Source organism: Scyliorhinus torazame, chromosome 1 (genome assembly GCF_047496885.1).
Source record: "Scyliorhinus torazame isolate Kashiwa2021f chromosome 1, sScyTor2.1, whole genome shotgun sequence".
Lineage (NCBI taxonomy): Eukaryota > Metazoa > Chordata > Chondrichthyes > Carcharhiniformes > Scyliorhinidae > Scyliorhinus > Scyliorhinus torazame.
Genome location: NC_092707.1, coordinates 116,573,621 through 116,597,883, shown reverse-complemented (window position 1 = coordinate 116,597,883; position 24,263 = coordinate 116,573,621). Strand labels below are relative to the sequence as shown.

The 24,263-nt window shown below is 48.8% G+C and overlaps 1 protein-coding gene across 1 annotated transcript in view; it reads right to left on the bottom strand.

The window, feature by feature from the left end:
• LOC140411239 (uncharacterized) overlaps positions 1–24,263 on the bottom strand; it is a 233,364-nt gene that overhangs the window by 67,826 nt on the left and 141,275 nt on the right. Inside the window, exons 7-8 of the mRNA XM_072500354.1 lie at positions 12,195–12,360; positions 4,902–4,988 (exon numbers count right to left, since the gene is read on the bottom strand). Coding sequence (XP_072356455.1) covers positions 4,942–4,988; positions 12,195–12,360 — 213 coding nt within the window. The 3' untranslated portion in view covers positions 4,902–4,941. The remainder of the gene's footprint in view (positions 1–4,901; positions 4,989–12,194; positions 12,361–24,263) is intronic.

Genomic DNA, 24,263 nt, shown 5'->3' with positions numbered 1-24,263 from the left:
TCGGCCTAGCCCCTCAATGTTGGGGCTAGGCCGCCAAAGATGCGGAGCATTCCGCACCTTTGGGCCGGCGCGATGCCCGTCTGATTGGCGCCGTCTTTGGCGCCAGTCGGCGGACATCCCGCCGTTGGGGGAGAATTTCGCCCCTGAAGTTGTTGAATTCGATGTTGAAAACGGAAGGCTGTAGCGTGCCTAACCGGAAGATGAGATGCTGTTCCTCCAGTTTGCGTTGAGCTTCACTGGAATATTGCATCAGGCCAAGGACAGACATGTGGGCATGGGAGCAGGGTCTTGTGTTAAAATGGCAAGCAACAGAAACGTCAGGGTCCTGAATGTGCACAGACCGAAGATGCTCAGCAAAGCGATCACCCAGTCTGCGTTTGGTCTCTCCGATATCATCATAGATTATCATAGAATTTACAGTGCAGAAGGAGGCCATTCGGCCCATCGAGTCTGCACCGGCTCTTGGAAAGAGCACCCTACCCAAGATCCACACCTCCACCCTATCCCCATAACCCAGTAACCCCACCCTACACAAAGGGCAATTTTGGACACTATGGGCAATTTAGCATGGCCAATCCACCTAACCCGCACATCTTTGGACTGTGGGAGGAAACCGGAGCACCCGGAGGAAACCCACGCACGCACGGGGAGAACGTGCAGACTCCGCACAGACAGTGACCCAAGCCGGAATCGAACCTGGGACCCTGGAGCTGTGAAGCATTTGTGCTATCCACAATGCTACCGTGCTGCCATATATAGGACACCATATTGGGAGCAGTGAATGCAATAGACCAAATTGAATGGAGTACAAGTGAAACACTGCTTCACCTGGAATGAGTGTTTTGGGCCTGGGATGTTAAGCATGGAAGAGGTAAAAGGGCAGGTGTCATACCTTCTTTGATTGCTTGGGAAGGTGCCATGGGTGATGGGAGAGGTGTTGGGTATGGTGGAGGAGTGGACTAGATTTTCCCGGAGGGAACGGTCTCTGTGGAATGCTGACAGAGGGAGTGAAGGGAAGATGTGTTTGGTGGTGACATCAAGCTGGAGTTGCCGAAAATGGCGAAGGATTATGTTTTGCATACGGAAGATGGTGGGGTAAAATGTGAGAACGAGAGGGACTCTCTCCTTGTTCTGGGAGGAGGCAAGGGTAGTGGCACGGGAGATGGACCGCACGCAGTAGAGGGCCCTGTCAACAACCGTAGGTAGGAAACTACGGTTGAGGAAGAAGGAACACATTTTCGAAGCACCACTTTGGAAAGTGGCACCATTGGAACAAATACGACAAAGGCAAAGGAGCTGAGAGAAAGGGATGGAGTCCTTACAGCGTGTAGGGTGCGAAGAGCTGTAGTCCAGGTAGCTGTGGGAGTCAGTGAGCTTGTAATGAATATTAGTAGATAGTTTGTTGCCCGGAATGGAGACAGAAAGGTCGAGGAAGGGAAGGGAAGTATTTGAGATGGACCAGGTGAAAGTGATGGAGGGGTGGAAACTAGAAGCAAAGTTGATGAATTTTTCCAGGTTCGGATGAGAGCATGAAGCGGCACCAAAATAGTCATCAATGTATCGGTAAAGGAGTTGTGGGAGGGGATCTGGGTAGGCCTGGAACAAGGAATGTTCCACATACTCCATAAAAAGGCAAGTGTAGCTAGGACCCATGCGGGTACCCATTGCTACCCCTTTGATGTGGATAAAGTGGGATGTGTTGAAGGACAAGTTGTTGAGAGATAGAACAAGTTCAGCCAGGCAGAGAAGAGTGGTGGGGGGTGGGAATTGTTCAGGCCTCTTTTGGCGAAAGAAGCAAAGAGCTCTCAGACCATCCTGGTGTGGGATGGTGGTGTAAAGAGATTGCACATCCATGGTAAATAGGAGGCGGTTAGGGCCTGTGAACTGAAAGCTGTCAATATGACGCAGGGCATCAGAGGAATCCCAGATGTAGGTGGGGAGGGAATGGACCAGAGGAGTGCGGATAGAGTCAAGATAAGGGAAAATAAGTTTGGTGGGGGAGGAGCATGCTGACACAATGGGCCTGCAGAGGAAATGAGGTCGCTAACGGTGTTGGAGATAATGGCTTGATGTTCAGAGGTCTGGTCATGGTCCAGGGGGAGGTAGGAGGAAGTATCTGAGAATTGACACTCAGCCTCTGCGAGGTAGAGGCCAGTACCCCACTCTTTCCCACTATCGTATCCTCCCTTTCCTTACCTTTCTCCCCTTTGCTTTCCCCTTCCCCTCTTTTTCTCCTTTTATCTTTCTCCCACCCATGTCCCCCCCCCCCCCCCACCCCCACATCTACATCTGTCACAGTTTACCCTCTGATTTTAGTTTCTCTGCTGTTTGGCTTTTCACACCTTTTGTTCTCTCTGGGGACTGCCATTAGCACTCTTTTCCCTTGCTTTCTGCGGCTATGACTCATCTTTCATTCCCTCATCCTACAGTATAAATATCTCCCACTTTCTATGACTTTTAGCTTTGAGAAAGGGTCACCTGGACTCAAAGCGTTATCTCTTTTCTCTCCTTACAGATGCTGCCAGACCTGCTGAGATTTTCCAGCATTTTCTCTTTTGGTCCCAACTCATACAATCTCTCCTCGTAGCTACACCTTTCTAGCCCTGGGTGTGATGAACACAGAATTTTCAATATATTGGATTATAAACATTTGGCAATTAAAGGGTTAAAAGTCTAGGTTGGAGTGTGTTTGACTGCATAGTTCTTTTAAAAGAATCTTGTTTTGCGAGACCAGAAAGCTTTCAGGAACCAGAGGTGAAATTGACCATCGTAAAAGCCTGGGCTAATACACTATTGTTTGACTAGGAGGAGTCCCAGGGGGTTAATTTGTTTTCAGCTTGGGGTGATGCTATCATTGCTGCTTGGAGCTAAGGCATTTTGAGAAAGCTTTTTGAGTGAGTTTTGATCTGGCTAACACTGAGTCCACAAGTATTGCTCTCACAGTAGGATGGTTAAAAAAAAGATGAATAATATTTAATGCAGTGCAGGCTTGTCTATGGACAAGGGAGAGGTTGAAACAAATCAGTGAAACAGCTTTTTGAAGACATTCAGCCAGAGTCTATAGGGGTTCTGACAGGAGCCAAATCTGTTCTGGTAACCAAGTATTACTCTGTGCCATTTGGGTTGAGAGCTATATGGTTTTTTTTCTTTCTTGTTTAATTCGGAATATTGATAGTAATTAATGGTATTGTATTTACTGTATTTAGCAGCATTGTTTAAGGGGTAATTGGAGAGTATTTTCCGGTGTGAGGTTAAAGAGTTTAATACTGTGTTGATAATAAAGTTTTGTTTTAAAAATACCAAATCCCTATTTTTTCGTGCAATCACTCCTGGAGCAAAGTATTCTTTCTGCAGTCTTACAAATTAAATTAAAATACTGAGGCTTCCATCCAGTATCCCAGCCACTGTTAGAGTCTGGACTGGGATTGTATTACAGGCAACCTTCTTGTAAATCTTCTTTGCACTCTCTCCAGTGCAGTTACATCCTTCCTGTAATGTGGTGACCAGAACTGCACACAATACTCCAGTTGTGGCCTCACCAGTGTTTTATACAATTCCAACATTATATCCTTACTTTTATATTCTCTACCTCTGCCAATGAAGGAGAGCATTCCATATACCTTCCTTATCATCTTGTCTACTTGAACTGCTCCCTTTAGGGACCTGTGTACTCGTAAGTCAAGATCTCTTACTTCATCTACTCCTCTCATTCCTGTTTATTGTGTACTCTGTATAACTGTTTCACCTCCCTAAACCCTCAGACTTCTCTTTGTTAAAATCCATCTGCCATTTTCCCGTCCACTCCATCAACCCATCTATATCGTTTTGGAGATTTTAGCTATCTCTACACTATCCACTACTTGACCAATCTTTGTGTCATCTTCAAATTTCCCAATCATGCCCCCCACATTTACATCCTAATTATTAATATGTAACACAAACACAAGGGTGCCAACAATGAGCCCTGTGGAACACCACTTGATCAACTTTCCATTCGCGAGGGCAGCCACTGACCATTACCTTTTGTTTTCTGTTATGAAGCTAACTTTTTATCCAGTTTGCCACACTATCCTGTATCCCATTGGCTTTTACTTTTTTGACCAATCTGCCATGTGGGCCCTTGTCAAATGCCTTGCTAAAATCCATGTACACAACATCCACCTTCACCAGCCATTCTTGTCACTTCCTCAAAGAATTCAATCAAATTTGTGAGGCAAGACCTTCCAGTAACAAATCCATGCTGACTATCCCTAACTAGCCTTTGTATGTGACAGTTAATCATAACTCTCAGGATTGATCCTACTAATTTTTCCACCACCAACTTAAGACTAACTGGCCTGTAGTTAGTCATTTCCTTCATTCCTTATTAAACAATAGAACCACATTTGCATTTCTCCGGTCTTCCAGTACCTCCCCTGTATCGAGTGAGGAATCATTCTCAGAGCATCTGCTATCTTCTTCCTGGCCTCCTTCAGTAGCCTGGGAAACAATCCACCTGGTCCTGGTGACTTATCAACGTTCAAGGATTCCAACCCTTCAAGTACTTCTCTTTTAATAATTATCCCTTCCAATATCTCACAGTGTTCCTCCTGGACTATTATATCTACATCATCCCTTTCCTGCGTAAATACATGGGCTGCAGCGGTTCAAGAAGACAGCTCACCACCACCTTCTTAAGGGCAATTATGGATGGGCAATAAATGCTGGCCTCGCCAGCGAAGCCCACATTTAATGAAAGAATTATTCTCAGGTTCCTGTACAAAACATTTGTGATTCTGCGATCTGTTCATTGTTAAAAACAATTCAATAGAAATCCAAACCAAAAGTTCATCAAGTATTAAATGTAAACCCCATCTATTCTCTCTTATCAGGGTATAACTGTAGCTGCATTACCTCTTTACCTGGGTAAATGTTGCTTCGCTGATAATTAACGTGCATCGTTTAGCTGCATGCTTCAGGGTTCTCTTTGCAATTCTGGTCTTTCTCAGCTGGAGAAATAGCAAAGCAAAATATGAATTATATTCATTTAAACTATGGCTTAACTGCTTTTTCTTATCATAGAATCATAGAATTTACAGTGCAGAAGGAGTCTGCACCAGCCCTTTGAAAGAGCACCCTCTGGAGCTGCAGATGGACTCACTTTGGAGCATCTGCGATGCTGAGGAGGTCGTGGATAGCACGTTTAGCGAATTGGTCACACCACAGATTAGGATTGCTAAGGTATACCGTTTTGGATACTGTTGGGAGAGATGGCTCACCAGGGGAAGGCAGCAGTAGCCAGGTTCATGGCACCATGGCTGGCTCTGCAGTACAGAAGGGCGGGAAAAGAGTGGAAGGGCTATAGTCATAGGGGATTCAATTGTAAGGGGAGTAGATAGGCGGTTTGTTGCCTCCCAGGTGCAAGGGTCAGGGATGTCTCAGGTCGCTGCAGAACATTCTGAAGGGGGAGGGTGAACAGCCAGTTGTCGTGGTGCATATAGGCACCAATGATGTAGGTAAAAAACGGGATGAGGTCCTCCAAGCAGAATTTAGGAAGTTAGGAGCCAAGTTAAAAAGTCAGACCTCAGAGGTAGTAATCTCAGGATTGCTACCAGTGCCACGTGGTAGTCAGAGTAGAAATAAAAGAATAGGCAGGATGAATGCGTGGCTTGAGAGATGGTGCAGGAGGGAGGGGTTCAGATTTTTGGGACATTGGGACCGGTTCTGGGGGGGGTGGGATGACTACAAATTGGACGGCGGTCTACACCTGGGCCGGACTGGAACCAATGACCTTGGGGGTGCTTTTGCTAACACTGTTGGGGAGGGTTTAAACTAATGTGGCAGAGGGATGGGAACCAAATGAAGAGGTTAGTGGACAGTAAGGAGGTAGTAACTAAAGCCTGTAAGGAACAAGATCATGAAGTCAGCGTGACTAAGGGGAAGAGTAGGTAGGGAGCAGATGATGAAAGCAAAGGGACTGGTGGTCTGAGGTGCATTTGTTTTAATGCAAGAAGTGTAGTAGGTAAGGCAGATGAACTTAGGGCTTGGATTAGTACCTGGATGTATGATGTTATTGTTATTACTGAGACTTGGTTGAGGGAAGGGCATGATTGGCAACTAAATATCCCAGGATATCGATGCTTCAGACGGGATAGAGAGGGAGGTAAAAGGGGTGGAGGAGTTGCATTACTGGTCAGAGAGGATATCACAGCTGTGCTGAAGGAGGGCACTATGGAGGACTCGAGCAATGAGGTGATATGGGCAGAGCTCAGAAATAGGAAGGGTGCGGTAACAATGTTGGGGCTGTACTACAGACCTCGCAACAGCGAGTGAGATAGAGGTACAAATATGTAAACAGATTATGGAAAGATGTAGGAGCAACAGGGTGGTGGTGGTGATAGGAGATTTTAATTTTCCCAACATTGATTGGGATACACTTAGTGACAGAGGTCTAGATGGAGCAGAATTTGTAAGGAACATCCAGGAGGGGTTTCTAGAGCAGTATGTAAATAGTCCAACTTGGGAAGGGGCCATACTGGACCTAGTGTTGGGGAATGAGCCCGGCCAGGTGGTTGAAGTTTCAGTCGGGAATTACTTTGGGAATAGTGATCACAATTCCGTCAGTTTTAGAATACTCATGGACAAAGACGAGAGTGGTCCTAAAGGAAGAGTGCTAAATTGGGGGAAGGCCAACTATACCAAAATTTGGCAGGAGCTGGGGAATGTGGATTGGGAGCAGCTGTTTGAAGGTAAATCCACATTTGATATGTGGGAGGCTTTTAAAGAGAGGTTGATTAGAGTGCGGGACAGACATGTCCCTGTGAAAATGAGGGATAGAAATGGCAAGATTAGGGAACCATGGATGACAGGTGAAATTGTGAGACGAGCTAAGAGGAAAAAGGAAGCATACATAAGGTCTAGACAACTGAAGACAGACAAAGCTTTGGAAGAATATCGGGAATGTAGGACCAATCTGAAACGAGGAATCAAGAGGGCTAAAAGGGGTCATGAAATATCTTTAGCAAACAGGGTTAAGGAAAATCCCAAAACCTTTTATTCATATATAAGGAGCAAGATGGTAACTAGAGAATGGGTTGGCCCACTCAAGGACAAATGAGGAAAGTTATTCGTGGAGTCAGAGAAAATGGGTGAGATTCTTAACAAGTACTTTGCATCGGTATTCACCGAGGAGAGGGACATGACGGATGTTGAGGTTAGGGATAGATGTTTGATTACTCTAGGTCAAGTCGGCATAAGGAGGGAGGATGTGTTGGGTATTCTAAAGGCATTAAGGTGGACAAGTCCCCAGGTCCGGATGGGATCTATCCCAGGTTACTGAGGGAAGTGAGAGAGGAATTAGCTGGGGCCTTAACAGATATCTTTGCAGCATCCTTGAACACAGGTGAGGTACCGGAGGACTGGAGAATTGCTAATGTTGTCCCCTTGTTTAAGAAGTATAGTCAGTATAAGACTTTGGTTTGGCCACATTTGGAATACTGCGTACAGTTCTGGTCGCCACATTACCAAAAGGACGTGGATGCTTTGGAGAAGGTGCAGAGGAGGTTCACCAGGATGTTGCCTGGTATGGAGGGCGCTAGCTATGAAGAGAGGTTGAGTAGATTAGGATTATTTTCATTAGAAAGACAGAGGTTGAGGGGGGACCTCATTGAGGTCTACAAAATCATGAGAGGTATAGACAGGGTGGATAGCAAGAAGCTTTTTCCCAGAGTGGGGGACTCAATTACTAGGGGTGACGAGTTCAAGGTGAGAGGGGAAGATTTTAAGGGAGATATGCGTGGAAAGCTCTTTACGCAGAGGGTGGTGGGTGCCTGGAACGCATTGCCGGCGGAGGTGGTAGAGGCGGGCACGATAGCATCATTTAAGATGTGTCATGATATTCAGGTAAACATCATGGTGCAAACATAGCTGCATACTGATGGACAGATCAACGGACCAATCAATACACACACAACACCACAGCCAATCACAGGCAAGAGCACACACTCTATAAAACGGGGAACACGACACTTCCGGAGCATTCCAGCAGGAGACAGCTCAGGGCACAGAGCTCACAGCAAGCGACTCAGACATTCACCATGTGCTGAGTGCTTCTCCAAGATAGTGTTAGGGCTAGGTCCACAGATTCAAGGGTAATGAACGAAGCACAGTAACAAGTTTATCATTGTAAATATTGTTAGTAATAAAACTGAGTTGTACCATCCACAAACATGTTAGTTCGTCTATGGAGCAGAGAACACAACACGACAAGATGTATCTAGACAGATACATGAATGGACAGGGAGCAGAGGAATACAGATCCTTAGAAAATAGGCAACAGTTTTAGATAGAGCATCTGGATTGGTGCAGGCTTGGAGGGCCGAAAGGCCTGTTTCTGTGCTGTAATTTTTCTTTGTTCTTTGTTCTGAAACCCACACCTGCACCCTATCCCCGTAACCCAGTAACCCCACCTAACCTTTTTGGACACTAAGAGCAATGTATCATGGCCAATCCACCTAACAGCACGTCTTTGGATTGTGGGAGGAAACCGGAGCACCCGGAGGAAACCCACGCAGACACAGGGAGAACGTGCAGACTCCGCACAGACTGTGACCCAAGCCGTGAATTGAACCTGAGACCTTTGCGCTGTGAAGCAACAGTGCTAACCATTGTGCTACCATCCCGCCCTGTCATCTAATAACTGATCATATTTTTTTCTTCCTAACCACCTCCACCCCCATCCCCCTGTCCCTCCCACTCCCCTCACACTCCTGCCACCGCAATCCTTCTTTACATATGTTCTGGATGCTAGTTTGGGAATTCAATACAACCTCACAGCATGGAAGCCATGCTTAACAACGATGGAATGAGAAGGAAGGACTGTTCTCTGGACTTTACAGTCATTGTGATCACTAAACCCTCCACATCTTCTTAGGATTCACCATGGGTACATTCCTGCCAAGGTGACTAGCCTGATAATTGTCACCTTGCTCAACAGCTACTCAACCAGAAATATTAATGCACTCTGAGGCCCAATTTCAGGACATCCTCAGGCCACCAGTTTGCAGTTTATAGGCCAAAACCAGGCATGGAGTGATTTTCAGCTTATTATCTTTGTTTTGTTAGAAACCTCCTGAGCCCTCAGCTTTGTAAAGAAGCAAAACAATGGCTGAAACAGTCTTCAACAGTTTTTGGAGCAATTTTGGAACAATCTGATTTATTTCCTTGTGCTTGCTTCCTGCTCATTTGTGTATTTCTAAACTCCTCATGTATGATTGCTCACTGTTTACAGAAAATGAAATTTGAGACAATCAGGTGCATTTTGACACTGATAGATGGATGTATACAATTCTAATTGCTGAAGTGTAATAGGCAAAATTAACATGAGATGCAAGACTTATTCGTAATTGTCCCATGGAAATGCTCATGTTAATTATTAATTTTACCTTATCTTCACAACCACACTGTATTTTATATTTTGGGGAATAGTGGGGTAAATGGTGGTAGGATTCCCAAGCTGATTATTGACCTACGTTATGAACGCTTCTTCCATGGCCAACGTGTGCGGGGGGGGGGGGGGGGGGGGGGTGTAGCCCTGATCTCTGTGGAGTCGGCATTGCAGGCTCTATCAGGCCCCGTACCGCCAGCTTGATGGTGAAAACCACCCCCCCAGATTTATTTTGCACCGAGTGCACTAGAATCTGGAGATAAAATATGACTGTGCAGCTGGAGAGCTACACGCTGGTTTTCTCACCTCAGCCAGCACTCTGTTGACCGAGCAGAAGATTCCGCTTATAAAGTGAGAAAACATTAGGGTGGATCCTCCCTCCCGCTGACGGCAGTGGGTTTCCTGATCTGGCGGAGGATTGAGTATCAGTCTAAAAATGGGATTAATGCCCAATGCGACAGTGAGCTACACGCCCTGCGCCAGTGGGAAGATACAAATGGGTTATATGCACCCATTTACATCTGATTTACCGGCTGGAAGCCCAGTTCTCCAGGCCCCTCTGATGTTCCAGGCCCCTCAGGCGGGATTGACATGGCCGTGAATTTTCAAGTGTGGCCTTGACGCAGTGCACCCCGCAGTAGGTCAAGAGGATCAGTGCTAAGTACTTCCTGTTGTGAAAATGAGAGAGTCAAAGCACTTAGCTTCTTTTGATGTGGTGAGCTGCTGTCAATCATAGCAAGAGTGTTTATAAACATTGTGGTCAGCATCGAAGCAGGTCAATGGAGACGCTTTCAAGTGTTAAGGGAAAGATCAATAAACAATCCGCCAAGCACCTGTCTCTGGAGTAATAAAACTGTCAATCACTGGCTAATGCAATGTATTGTTGTGTGAAATTGAATGGAAGATTTGCATTTCAAAGGATGTCAAGGGATTTCAGGCCCTTTGAAGTGAACTGGGCTTTCAAGGAAGCCTCTGACACTTGTAACAGCTGCTGCTTTAAACATTTTTGTCTGAGGTAGCAGAGGTTAGGAAAGGGTAAATGAAAATGCAATGATTTCTCACCCTACTGACTGGACTGCTCTTCAACTTTAATGCAGAGGTCTCTGATGGGGGTATTAATGGAGATGTCTAATAGGGATCTCTGTTGGCAGGTCTGATAAAGTTCTGTTGGGGGGTCAGATGCGTGAGTCGGGTCACCCTCATGCATATGTGCTGTGGGGGATGACCCCTTATTCCTGTGGTGGTGGGCTGAGGTTGTCCTACCTGTCAGCGGAGGGGAGGGGGAGCAGAATTTGCCTAGTGTGGGGGGCCGGGGTGGGGGGCAACCGCCGGACCTTGGTATTAGGCTGCCCGTTCAAAATGGCAGCCCAATACCAGGATTCTGAATGAATCCCGTGAGCATAAATTTGCATGGGAAAGGAGAAAGAAAGTACTTGCACCAGGGAACGCCAGGAGCGATTTTACTTCAGCAGGATCATTTAGTTCCAGAATGGAGAATTCAGCTCATTATTTTGTTGTTTTGTAAATATGAGAATTTACAACATGCAAGGTACAAAAGGACCGATTTGAGTGTAAACTGGATTTTCTGCTTCATGCACCCACCTCTCGCCAATTAATGGGAACATTTATGGAAATGACTTCTCATGACTCTTTCTGGCTGGGTGAACAGTCAGGACCTGGAAATTATCCTGTCTTCTGGTCCTGACCCCAGACCAAAAATCTAGCCCAGGCTTTTGATTGACATTTGACCCCGGTTTGCAAATACAGGTCGAGTGTCCTTTATTTGAAACCCTTGGTGTCGATTGTATTTCCGATGATTTTGGTTTCTGGACACTACACGTAAACTTACGTTACAATAATAATAATAATCGATTATTGTCACAAGTAGGCTTCAATGAAGTTACTGTGAAAAGCCTCTAGTCGCCACATTCCGTAGACTTAGCTTGGGCTAGTTATAATCTGAAGTGTATAAATTGGCTGGAAAAGTAAGATGTATCATTCAATAATAAATACAGCTTATCTGTAATAAGTTTACTTTTGACATGTTCACTCCAAAAATCGCCAGGTAAACAACTAGACTCCCTGTGCTAAAGGTCAACAAGGTTCAAAAAGAGTGACTTTTTGGATGTGTTTGGTTTTCAGATTTACAGATAAAGGATACTCGATCTGCATCAATGAAGCCTTTGCCTATTTCCATCCACATTGAAAGTTGTCTAAATAATATAGTAGATGGCTAAGTATATAGCTCAATCCTCCGCATAATTTTGCTTGTACACCCACTACATTTTTAGACATTAATAATGTAGCCTATAGATTACAATCACCCAATATATATTATTCTACAGCTGGTAGATATTTGTCCCGCGAAGGTTACAACTTCCAATTAATGATTTTGGTCGGTTAATACAGAGATTAGTAGCTATTCTGGCCAGAGACCAGAAACATGGCTTTGTAAGTGGAATGTCAATTCAAAGTTTGCAGGTAGTTTGGCTCCTGGGCTTTCTATTCCTAAGGCATTCCCCAGCATATTTCTTTGTACTTCTTAAAACATTTCACAAAGGAATTTGTATCAGATGGTATCATTTCAAATGTGATGGACAAATGTAGACCTTCATAACATGTTACTTTAACAAAAAGGCTTCCATATTAAATTTTGCATGATGAAAACTGAAATTAGTTACTGTGCATATTTACAACTTGGAAGCATAAGGATGTATAGCACAGAGCTGTGGGTATTGATTGATAAACTCATATCGATTTACTAATGTACCTGGCTGGCTGTCTTCATCAGACTGGACTGTTTCAGACACAGTTTGTAGTATTGTAGGGGGGCTGCTAGAAGGAGTTGGAGGCCTTGAAGTGAGGGGCTTGAGGGATTCTGTATCAGAGATTTCTTCAGGTGGCTGGCTATCTGTCACAGTTGATTCAGAATACAGCTACAGGAAAGATAATGAGGAAAGCATTAACACTCTGCAGTAGCCCAGTAAGGTAGAGAAGTGACAAACAGGCTACAACTCTGGTTGAGGCCTTACGACAAATAATGATTAATTCAATGTGTCTTAATTAAAATACTGATTGTAGCACCATCGATCACACACGAGGCGAGACGTAGAGAACTTCAATCGAGGCTTTATTGAGCAGACTTGTTCAGACTTGTTCCCCAGCAGCTCAGTCACAGAATGCAGCTGCGGGGAGTAAACCGGGTTCTTATACCCCGCCTATCTGGGTGGAGCCCAGTAGGTGGCAGATCCAATCGGGACCCAGCATCAGTCCTCCAATAGCTCCTCGGCATTCATGGTGTACCGTATTACCCCTAATACATACCACCACATTCTCCCCTTGTTAAAAAGAACCCGGCGGGGTGGTGGGTGGTATGGTGGTCGGGGTTTACAGGGTCGGTGCCTTAACCATTGCACTATATACAACCATGCCGCTTTTACTGGGCCACTGAATTATTCACATTTTACCCGATTAGCAGCGTTAACTATTTACAACAATGCCCCTTTACTGGGCCGCTGAATTATATACATCTTAAGTCGACTCGATGAGTCGAGATGGTGCTCTGGTCACCCTCTCCGATCGTCTCAGCCTGGGTGGTGGTGGTGGTGGTGGTGCTGGCTCGGGTCCGGTTGACTCTAGGAGCATCGCGCTGTCCCTCTCTGTTTCCTTACTCCTGGGCGGGCCTGGGAGGAGAACCAATCCCCCCGGAAAGGGTGTGGCTATGGGGTGCACCGGCGGGAGTGAGGGGGTGGTGATTGGTGTTGGGGAGGTGTGGGGAGCTCCGGCGGGTGCCAGGTCCCACAGAGAGACCGTGTCCTGTCGGCCGTCTGGGTACGCCACGTAGACGTACTGCGGGTTGGCGTGGAGTAGATGTACCTTTTCCACCAGTGGGTCTGATTTGTGCGCCCGCACATGTTTCCGGAGCAGGATGGGTCCCGGGGCTGCCAGCCAGGTCGGAAGTGACGTTCCAGAAGCAGACTTCCTAGGGACGACAAGGAGGCGCTCGTGCGGCGTTTGGTTCGTGGTGGTGCACAGCAGGGACCGGATAGAATGAAGGGCATCCGGGAGGACTTCCTGCCAGCGGGAAGTTGGGAGACTCCTAGACCATAGGGCCAGTAGGACGGTCTTCCAGACCGTTCCGTTCTCCCTCTCTACCTGCCCGTTCCCCCCGGGGGTTGTAGCTGGTCGTCCTGCTCGAGGCTATGCCCTTGCTGAGCAGGAATTGATGCAGCTCGTCACTCATGAAGGAGGACCCCCTATCGCTATGAATGTAGGCGGGAAAATCGAACAGGGTAAAGATGGTGCAGAGGGCTTTAATGACCGTGGCCGCGGTCATGTCGGGGCAGGGGATGGCGAAGGGGAAACGGGAGTATTCGTCAACGACGTTAAGAAAGTACGTGTTGCGATAGGTGGAGGGGAGGGGGCCTTTGAAATCCAGACTGAGGCGTTCAAAGGGACGGGAAGCCTTTATCAGGTGCGCTCTATCTGGCCTGAAAAAATGCGGTTTGCATTCTGCGCAGATTTGGCAGTTCCTGGTGACTGTTCGGACCTCCTCGACGGAGCACGGGAGGTTGCGGGCCTTTATAAAGTGGTAGAAGCGAGTGACCCCCGGGTGGCAGAGGTCCTCGTGGAGGGCTTGGAGGCGGTCCACTTGTGCGTTGGCACATGTGCCGCGAGATAGGGCATCGGACGGCTCATTCAGCTTTCCGGGACGGTATAAGATCTCATAGTTGTAGGTGGAGAGTTCGATCCTCCACCGCAGGACCTTGTCGTTCTTTATCTTGCCCCGCTGTGCATTATCGAACATGAAGGCTACCGACCGTTGGTCAGTGAGGAGAGTGAATCTCCTACCAGACAGGTAATGCCTCCAATGTCACACAGCTTCCACTATGGCTTGGGCCTCCTTTTCTACTGAGGAGTGGCGAATTTCTGAAGCGTGGAGGGTCCGGGAGAAAAAAGCCATGGGTCTGCCCGCTTGGTTGAGCGTGGCCGCCAGAGCTACGTCGGACGCGTCACTCTCGACTTGGAAGGGGAGGGACTCGTCGATGGCGTGCATCGTGGCCTTTGCGATATCCGCTTTGATGCGGCTGAAGGCCTGGCGGGCCTCTGTCGACAGGGGAAAAGTAGTGGACTGGATTAGTGGGCGGGTCTTGTCTGCGTATTGAGGAACCCACTGGGCGTAATAAGAAAATAAGCCCAGGCAGCATTTCAGGGCTTTTGCACAGTGGGGAAGAGGGAACTCCATGAGGGGGCGCATGCGTTCGGGGTCGGGGCCTACCACTCCATTACGCATTACGTAGCCAAGGATGGCTAGACGGTCGGTGCTAAACACGCATTTTTCCTCGTTGTAGGTGAGATTGAGGGCGTTAGCGGTCTGGAGGAATTTGCGGAGGTTGGCGTCGTGGTCCTGCTGGTCGTGGCCGCAGATGGTGACGTTGTCGAGGTACGGGAACGTAGCCCGTAAACCGTGCTGGTCAACCATTCGGTCCATCTCCCGTTGGAAGACCGAGACTCCGTTCGTGACGCCGAATGGACCCCTTAAGAAGTGGTATAGCCGCCCGTCTGCTTCGAAGGCAGTGTACTTGCGGTCACCGGGGCGAATGGGGAGCTGGTGGTAGGTGGACATAAGGTCCACGGTGGAGAAGACCTTGTACTGTGCAATCTGATTGACCATGTCGGATATGCGGGGAAGAGGGTACGCATCTAGCTGCGTGTACCTGTTGATGGTCTGACTGTAGTCTATGACCATCCTCTGCTTCTCCCCTGTCTTCACTACTACCACATGGGCTCTCCAGGGACTATTGCTGGCCTGGATTATGCCTTCCTTCAGCAGCCGCTGGACTTCGGACCTGATAAACGTCCGGTCCTGGGTGGTGTACCGTCTGCTTCTAGTGGCGACGGGTTTGCAATCCGGGGTGAGGTTCGCAAACAAGGAGGGCGGTTCGACCTTGAGTGTCGCGAGGCCGGAGATAGTCAGTGGGGGTATAGGGCCGCCAAATTTGAATGTTAAGCTCTGGAGGTTGCATTGGAAGTCCAACCCCAGGAGGGTGGGAGCGCAGAGGTGGGGAAGGACATACAGCCGGTAATTTTTGAACTCTCTCCCCTGCTCCGTTAGGTTTGCGATGCAGAACCCTTTGATTGCAATGGAGTGGGACACCGCCGCCAGGAACATTTTTTGGGTGCTTGGCCGAATTACAAGGGAACAGCATCTTACCGTGTCCGGGTGAATAAAACTCTCCGTGCTCCCCGAGTCGATCAAACACAGCGTCTCGTGCCCGTTCACCAGCACCTTTGTCGTTGTCGTCTGGAGCGTCCGGGGCCACGACTAGTCGAGGGTCACCGATGCCAAACGTGGTTGGTGCATCAGATCGTTGTCTTCAGGCAGTGTGGAGCCGTCCACACTGGGGTACTTGCCTGTCAGCCAAGATGGCGGCGTCCATGGATCGCACGCGGTCGGGGGTGGACAAAATGGCCACTCCCATGGGTCGCACGCAGCCCGTGGGTAGTAAGATGGCGGCGCCCATCCCCCCCTCGTGGTGTCCGGGGCCCAAAATGGCGGCGCCTGTTGCCCGCCCGTGGGTCGCTAGGGGGGTTGAGTCCGTGGTCCCGTTTCTTCCCCGGAGATAGCGGTGACCCCACGGGACTGGCACACCGCTGCGTAGTGCCCCTTTTTACCGCAGCTTTTGCAGGTGGCCGAGCGGGCCGGGCAGCGCTGGCGGGGGTGTTTTGGCTGCCCGCAAAAGTAGCAGCGGGGCCCCCCCGGGTGGTCTGGGATTCTGGCTGCGCACGCTTGCGGAGGGGTGGGGGGTGCCGGGGGGCCAAGGGGCTGCAGTGCGGTCGGGGGCATAGGCGCAGGCGTTTTGGGAGGCCACGTCGAGGGAGGCTGCAAGGGCCCGTACCTCTGTGTGTCCGAGAGAGTCTTTCTTTAAAAGTCTCTGGCGAATTTGCGACGATGCCAAACCTGCTACGTAAGCGTCTCTGATCAGGAGGTCCGTATGTTCGTTCGCCGTAACCGCTGGGCAGTTGCAGTTTCTTCCCAGGATCGTTAGAGCATTGAAAAATTCGTCTAGCGATTCCCTGGGGATTTGGCGTCTCGGCGCGAGCTGGTAGCGTGCGTAGACCTGGTTGACGGGCCTAATGTAGATCTCCTTCAGCAAGTTGATCGCCGCTGGGAATTCTTCCGCGTCCTCGATGAGTGAGTAGATTTCGGGACTCACCCTGGAATGCAGGACCTGCATCTTCTGGTCTTCTGTTGGTCTGCCGGGGGCTGTTCGGAGGTACCCCTCAAAGCACGCCAGCCTGTGATTAAACGCCGATGTTGCGTTAGCTGCTTGGGGGCCGATTCGCAGGCACTCCAGGGCGATCCGGAGCTCCATATTCCTTTTTAAGTCTGCTCAATAAATTGTAGCACCATCGATCACACACGAGGCGAGACGTAGAGAACTTCAATCGAGGCTTTATTGAGCAGACTTGTTCAGACTTGTTCCCCAGCAGCTCAGTCACAGAATGCAGCTGAGGGGTAAACCGGGTTCTTATACCCTGCCTATCTGGGTGGAGCCCAGTTGGTGGCAGATCCAATCGGGACCCAGCATCAGTCCTCCAATAGCTCCTCGGCATTCATGGTGTACCGTATTACCCCTAATACATACCACCACACTGATGTTCAATTTTCTCTTTGATCAAATTAAATTGAATCAATCTTGTTCCTACTTTGCTGTAAATTTGAATACTACGCCATTTATTTCAACATCGTGTTCACATTCAAAGCAGTGTACTTTGTAACACATTAAAACAAATCTAAAAATCAATCAAAAACCTTAGCATGGCTCTGTTTTGCTAAATACTTAAATTGATTATTCTATTAATCACTTAACAGCATGCATCTGAACCATGCAAACATTGGGCTACATAGAAACATAAAAATAGGAGCAAGAGGAGGCCATTAGGCCCTTCGAGCCTGCAACACCATTCATTATGATCATGGCTGATCAACATAATGGGCAAAATTCTCCCGAAACGGCGCGATGTCCGCCGACTGGCGCCCAAAATGGTGCCAATCAGACGGGCATCGCGCCGCCCCAAAGGTACGGAATGCTCCGCATCTTTGGGGGCCGAGCCCCAACATTGAGGGGCTAGGCCGACGCCGGAGGAATTTCCGCCCCGCCAGCTGGCGGAAACGGCCTTTGTTGCCCCGCCAGCTGGCGCGGAAATGACATCTCCGGGCGGCGCATGCGCGGGAGCAGTGGAGGGAGTCTCTTCCGCCTCCGCCATGGTGGAGACCGTGGCAGAGGCAGAAGGGAAAGAGTGCCCCCATGGCACAGGCCACCGTGGGGGCACCCCCCGGGGTCAGATCGCCCCGCGCCCCCCCCCAGGACCCCAGAGTCCGCCCGCGCCGCCTTGTCCCGCCGGTAAATAGCTGCTTTAATTTACGCCGGCGGGACAGGCAATTTATCGGCGGGACTTCGGCCCATCCGGGCCGGAGAAACGAGCGGGGGGGCCTGCCAACCGGCGCAGCGCGATTCCCGCCCCCGCCGAATCTCCGGTGCCGGAGACTTCGGCAACCGGCGGGGGCGGGATTCACGGCAGCCCCCGCCGATTCTCCGACCCGGCGGGGGGTCGGAGAATGACGCCCAATATTTGCTCAAATTTGGATGTCTGATTTTATTTGATTTTTTGTGTTGCACTTATAATATTTCTCACTAGTGGGGCATTCTGTGAATTAATGGGCAGGATTCTCAGTTTCTTTTTTTTTATTCTCCTCCTTTTTCAAGTTTTCTCCCACATTTACACCCATCAACAATAAACAATAATCAACACGATATGTCAATCCCCATAATAACAACAAACCCATCCGCCCACCAACCCCCAAACCTCAACCCGCCTGTTTACATAAACAAATGACAAAAAGGAATCAGGGATTACCCGTAGTCACCCTTAATCTACACGGCAATCCACACCCCCCCCACCCCCCCACCCCCAACCAACGCCATCCAGCCTCTAAGAGAGTACCGTACACGATACCCCAAAGTTGTACCCCCCACCCCCCCCCCCCCCCAAGTCTCCAGCTCCTCCCGTCCAATGCCTCTTGTAAAACTCCTCCTCCCAACCTCGGTTCCCTCCCCCAACCTCGGTTCCGTCCCCCCAACTTTCCACCCTGGCTAGACCACTCGGACCCTGTCCTGTCAGGCTCTGATGGCCGCAGCCCCTCCCCCCACCTCACTCCCGTTCACTGGCCGGCTTAAACCAGCCAGCGTGGAGGCCCCCACCCGGGTTCCTTTCCCCCTTGCCCGGCCCTAGGTAAGCCCAAAGATCCCCTTTTAGCACACAAACCCCGCATATCCACCTACACCCCAAAGAGCCCTCCTTTCGAGTGAAAGACCCGTCCCTTCCCTTGTCCAAATATATGCAACATTGGCTCCTTTAGCCTCTACACCCGCGCGCAGTGATACAAAAAAGAAGAAGAAAATACAGTCATGAGGTTACATCGGCACATGACCATTCCTCAATTTGTCAGTTCTACCACAGTCCTTCTGCCTTCGCAAACTCCTCCGCTGCTTCCGCCGTTCCAAAATAAAAGTCCCTGAGCTTGTAAGTCACCCTCAGCTTCGCTGGATATACAATGCCGCACTGCACCTTGCCAATGTACAGTGCCCTCTTCACCCGGTTGAAGGCAGCCCGTCTCCTCGCCAGCTCCACCGTAAAGTCCTGGTATACACGTATACCAGCTCCAGCCCACTGCACCACCCGCTTCTGCTTGGCCCAGCTCAGGACCTTCTCCTTCACACTGTACCTACGGAAGCACAGAGTCACTGCCCTTGGCGGCTCACTTGCCTTTGGTACAGGCCTCCACGACCGATGAGCCCGATCCAGTTCATATCGGGAGGGGTCCTCCCCTCCCCCAGTAGTTTTGCCAGCATCGCGGCAAAATACTCAGTCGGCTTCGGTCCTTCAACTCCTTCGGGCAGCCCCACGACCCTCAAATTCTGTCGCCTGGATCTGTTTTCCAGATCTTCCATTTTTCCTCTCAGATTCTTGTTCATGTCCATCACGTTCCGCATCTTCTTCCCCATCGATGCAAGTTGATCACCGTGCTGCAATACCGTCTCCTCCACTTCCTTCAGCGCCTCCCCTTGCTCTCGCACCTCCGCCACTGCGCTCGCCACCGCCGTCTTTACCGGGGAAACCGCCTCCTCCACTAGCACATTCAAAACCTCCCTCATCTCCTTCCTCACCATCTCCATACATTTCTCAATCTGCGCCAACTGCGTTTGGAATTCCGCAGCCATCACCTTAGTTAGTTCTTCAGCCGTAAGCACTGCGGCCTCCCCTGGTGCTCCAGCCTCCATTTTCTTTGTTGACCCCGCGGTGACCTTTCCCCTCTCCAAGTGACTTTCAGCCGCTTTTTTCCCGGCCGTTTTTTTGGTGATTTTCGACATCCTTCTTCTTCTTGCGCTATCCACCGACTTTTACTGCCGTCGCTGGCCCTAGGACCGGGCGTTACTCCCCGAAAATGCCATTCCCGAACGGGAGCCCTCCAATGTGCGGCTGCCTCCCGCCAGCCGTCACCGAAAGTCAGGATTCTCAGTTTATGAGACTAGGCGCTGGATTCTCCGATTGCCGACCCCAAAATCGTGTTCGGCAATTGACCGGAGAATCCGTTTTTACGTCAAAATCGGGGCGGCACCATTTTTCAGATGCTCCGCTCCCCCAAAAACAGCGTAATCGCTGAGTATGCTGCACGCTGTTCGGACGGCCTCAGGCTGTCACCTGAGGCCCTCCCCCGATGTTCTGCCCCCGATGGGCAAACGTCCTGACAGTGTGGGGCGCGTGTGCTCACAGTTTTCGGGGACCTCGCGTGGCAGCTATGGACTGTGTACAGCACCGCCACAGTTGGGGGGGGTGAGCCATTCCGCTGGTCAGGGGTGGGGGCTTCGGCGGGCTGGGGGATGGTCTGGAGGGGTACACGGAGGCAATATTTGGCAGGCCGGGTCCGTGCGCGGCTGGCGCCATGTTGTAAGGTGCAATCGCTGCAGGTCGCTGCCGTGTGCATGCGCGGCTAAAGACCTGGCAATTCCCCATTCCTATCTGCAGGTAAAGCAGGGGGGCTTTATGTGGTGCAGCTGCTAGCCCCCTACAGAGTGGAGCATCAGTGCGGGGGGGGGGGCGTCGACTTTTTGGTCGTAAGACTAGACACATGCTCCGGGCATAGCCTCAAAATCGGAGAATCCAGCCCTTGTGTTGACAGCAAAGCAAAATCCGTGGACTTTTACGACAGAAAAGCCGGCGCCGCACCTGGATCAATTCCACGACGATTGAGGGGTTGAACCAGTGCCGCGGAACACAATCGATTCCAGTGAAAAAAGTCCATGACTGACACTCGGAAGGCTGACAAGCTGCAGCTGCATATACCCATTACTATCTCACACACATTTATCCCAGCCAAAAAGATGGCAATGGTTGTGCTGGAGCACGTCCATACAGCTGATGGGTCGGCTGGAGCCAGAGAGCACCCAGCCCCTGGCATTAGGTTTAAAGTGAGCAGTCAGCGGCGTGCGCAGCTGCATGACTGCCTTGCCGACTACAGCAATGGTGTTCCTTGCTCGTCCACCCCGACCCCATAGCCCACCTGGCCACCCTCCACTACTACCCCCGGCCCTGGCAGAAACCCCCAAGCCAGCAGCACAACCGTCAGTAAACTAATGCAAAGTTGGACACCTTCTGTACACCCTCTCTCTCCCTCAGCAGCTGCCAGGCCCATTTTAGGATTTTTAAAAGCACAAGTGAACCACATCGTCGGGAACTCGGCATATCGGAGGCAGAGGCCCTGGAGAATACCGGGTCTGGCCCGCTAATGATATGTAAACAGTATCTACTGTACGTGCATTCCAGAACGCATTGTCGCCGCTGTCGAGGTGCTGGAGCATTGCAATTTGACGTCAAATCGACATCGGAACCGCTCGTTCGCCCAATCGCCTTTCCCGATTTTACCATTGGCTAATGGAGAATTCCACCCAATATATATTTATAGTTAGAATAACATATTATGAATTTGTCTCCTCTTCTCTCTATCAGACCTCAGGTGTGATTGTCTAATGCAAAATTCAGAACCTTGATAGCAGTCTGTGAATTTCAACACCTGTCACAGAGCAAACAAAATCATTCCTACTCTCATCAGAAGGTGAGGTATTGATATTAGGAATATCAGCTGTGTAAATGAAGCAGCCATTCCAGAGGATTCAAAGGTTCCAGTGAAGGGTTCAGAAAATCTTCACATATCGCATTATGAAAAGAGCTGGTAATCTGCAGACACCGTCACTATGGAAACAAGCTTATTTGAGATTATTCTAAGCTTTTAGTATAGGTGGAATAGTTCTTCTGCTATCTGACATATTAACTGTGCCCTTTAGTCTTTGTTAGACTACATCAGTTGCACATAATACATTCTCCAAACTAGGCTGCACCATCGAAACAAGTCACCTCTAAGCCTATGGAGAGAAACAGTTAATGTTTCAGCTTGATGACCTTAACTGAAAGGTTAACTCTCTGTCTCTCTCTGCAGATGCTGCCAGACCCGCTGAGTTTCACCAGCACTTTTTGTTCTTATTTCAAATTTTCAGCATCCGCGGTATTTTGCTTTTGCACCTCTAACCCTAAATGCTTCGGATGTGTCTGAATAGAAGTTTTAATTTCTTGAGTTGCTGACGCTCTCAGACATTTACTATTGCATATGACAAATTAACTTAACTTCCTAATTTTTGGATGGCAAGATATTTTGGATTACAGAAAGAGCAAAGATCTACATCAGAGATCACGGTATATTCCTACATGTTGCAGCTGCTGTGTGTAATCCAAATGTCCCCTCTTGTGTGTCTCTGGATAATGAATGGTGATCGCCCAGTCAATTGTCAGAATTTTCTCAGCCAAACTTCATTCCACTCTTGTTTAATGTCAATAATTATACACTTTACAATGATAGTCACTGAATAATTTTCTTGTATCTCTTTTTGTTCCATTACTAATTATTTTAAACCTGTGTCTCTCATTCCCAATCCTTTCACTTGGGGAACTGTTTCTCTCTATTTGCTCCATCCAGGCCCCTCATGATTTTCAATACCTCTCTCAAATCTCCTCTCAGCCTTTTTTTCTCGAAGAAAAACAGTCCTAACTTCTCCAATCTATCTTCACTCTCTCCAATACCTTCTCATCCTTCCTAAGTGAGTGCTTAAGGTCTTGGAATGCACTGCCTGAGAGCTGATGAAGGCAGGGTCAATCGAAGCATCCAAAAAAGAATTAGACTGTTATCTGAAGATAAGGAAGAATGTACAGGATTACAGGAAGGCAGGAGAGTGGCATTAAAGGAATTGCTCAGTAAGAGAGTTGGTGCAGACACGATGGGCCGAATGGCCTCCTTGTGCTATAACAATTCAGTGATTCTGTTATCCTGTCGTGAGCAGCAACAGGATCCCAGTATAAGCCATGAATGTAGTTAATATGTCAGATGGCAAAAGAGCTATTTCACATATACTAAAAGCTTAAAAATAATTTCAAATAAACTTGCTTCCATAGTTACCAGAATAATCAGAGTGACAAATCAAAAAGCAGAATACTGTGGTGATTGGAAATCTGAAATCATGAGAGAAAATGTTGGGCCTTTCATCAGAACCAAATGTTAACTCTGTTCCTCTCTCCCTAGATGCTACCTGACCTGTTGAATGTTTCCAGCATTTTCTGTATTTTGAGAAATAGGAGACCCTGTGGTGAATATAGGTATTAGACTATCCCCCCACACAGCCTGGATGCTTCGATTGACCCAGCCTTCATTTGCGGCCTTTCAAAAGATGTCTGCACATCAGCAAATCAGCCAGATTGTTGGCTATTTTGATGAACCCCTTCATTTTCTAGATGGGAAATTAAATCTGTTTCCAGTTTCATGGTGTATCACCTTTTTGTGAAGCTTGGCCTGGCCTGTTTGCAGAAAATGACCTTTTTCAATACCATGTGCCACTTCCTCAAACTCCCAACTATGCAGCTGCCGCCACCACTCCCCCTCCCCACCCCAGAGCCCTGACCCCAGCCCCAAAGCCCTGCCTTCAACCCAGAGCCCTGCCTCCCACCCCTTAGCCTTGCCCCCACCCCAGAGCCCTGCCTCTTACTTACCCCAGAGCCCTACCTCCCACCCAGAGCCCTGCTTCCCACCCCAGAGCCCTGCCTCCTGATGTGTTAGGCAGGTTGGTTCGATATGGACTGCACTCGATGCAGGGAAGTTAGAAACAGACGTCTAACACAGGAGAAGATCCAACACTGTTTTATTCAACTAGATGAACTGCTGTACATATTCAGCTTGTGGGTCGACACTATATTGATCAGACTCGTGACCTTGTAGTAGCCTGACCAGACTTACCAGCTACCACATGGTGTTTGTGTTTGCTAGCTCGTGGACTCTGACTGTCTCAGTAGCTGTGTCCCGAGAGAGCGGGAAAGCTAGTGCCCTCTGGCTTTATAGTGGTAGTGTCCTGTCTGGTGATTGGCTGTGCTGTGTTGTATGCTTACTGGTCATCCTGTGTGTTAATCACTGCCTGTCTGCACTTCAATATATACATGAGTGGATATTATAACATCACCCCCCTTTTTTTTTGAGTTAAATAAATACTGAGGTGTGTATATATATACATATATATATATATATGCCTGACTATATACAAACGGTGATTGAACAAACGTATATACATGGGAAGGTGTCGATAGTGCAGATACATGGCAAACTAAGCAATATTTACATGAATTAAGTCGATGGATTCAGTCACAAAAATTTACAAAAGTTAAGTCTACAGATTCAGTC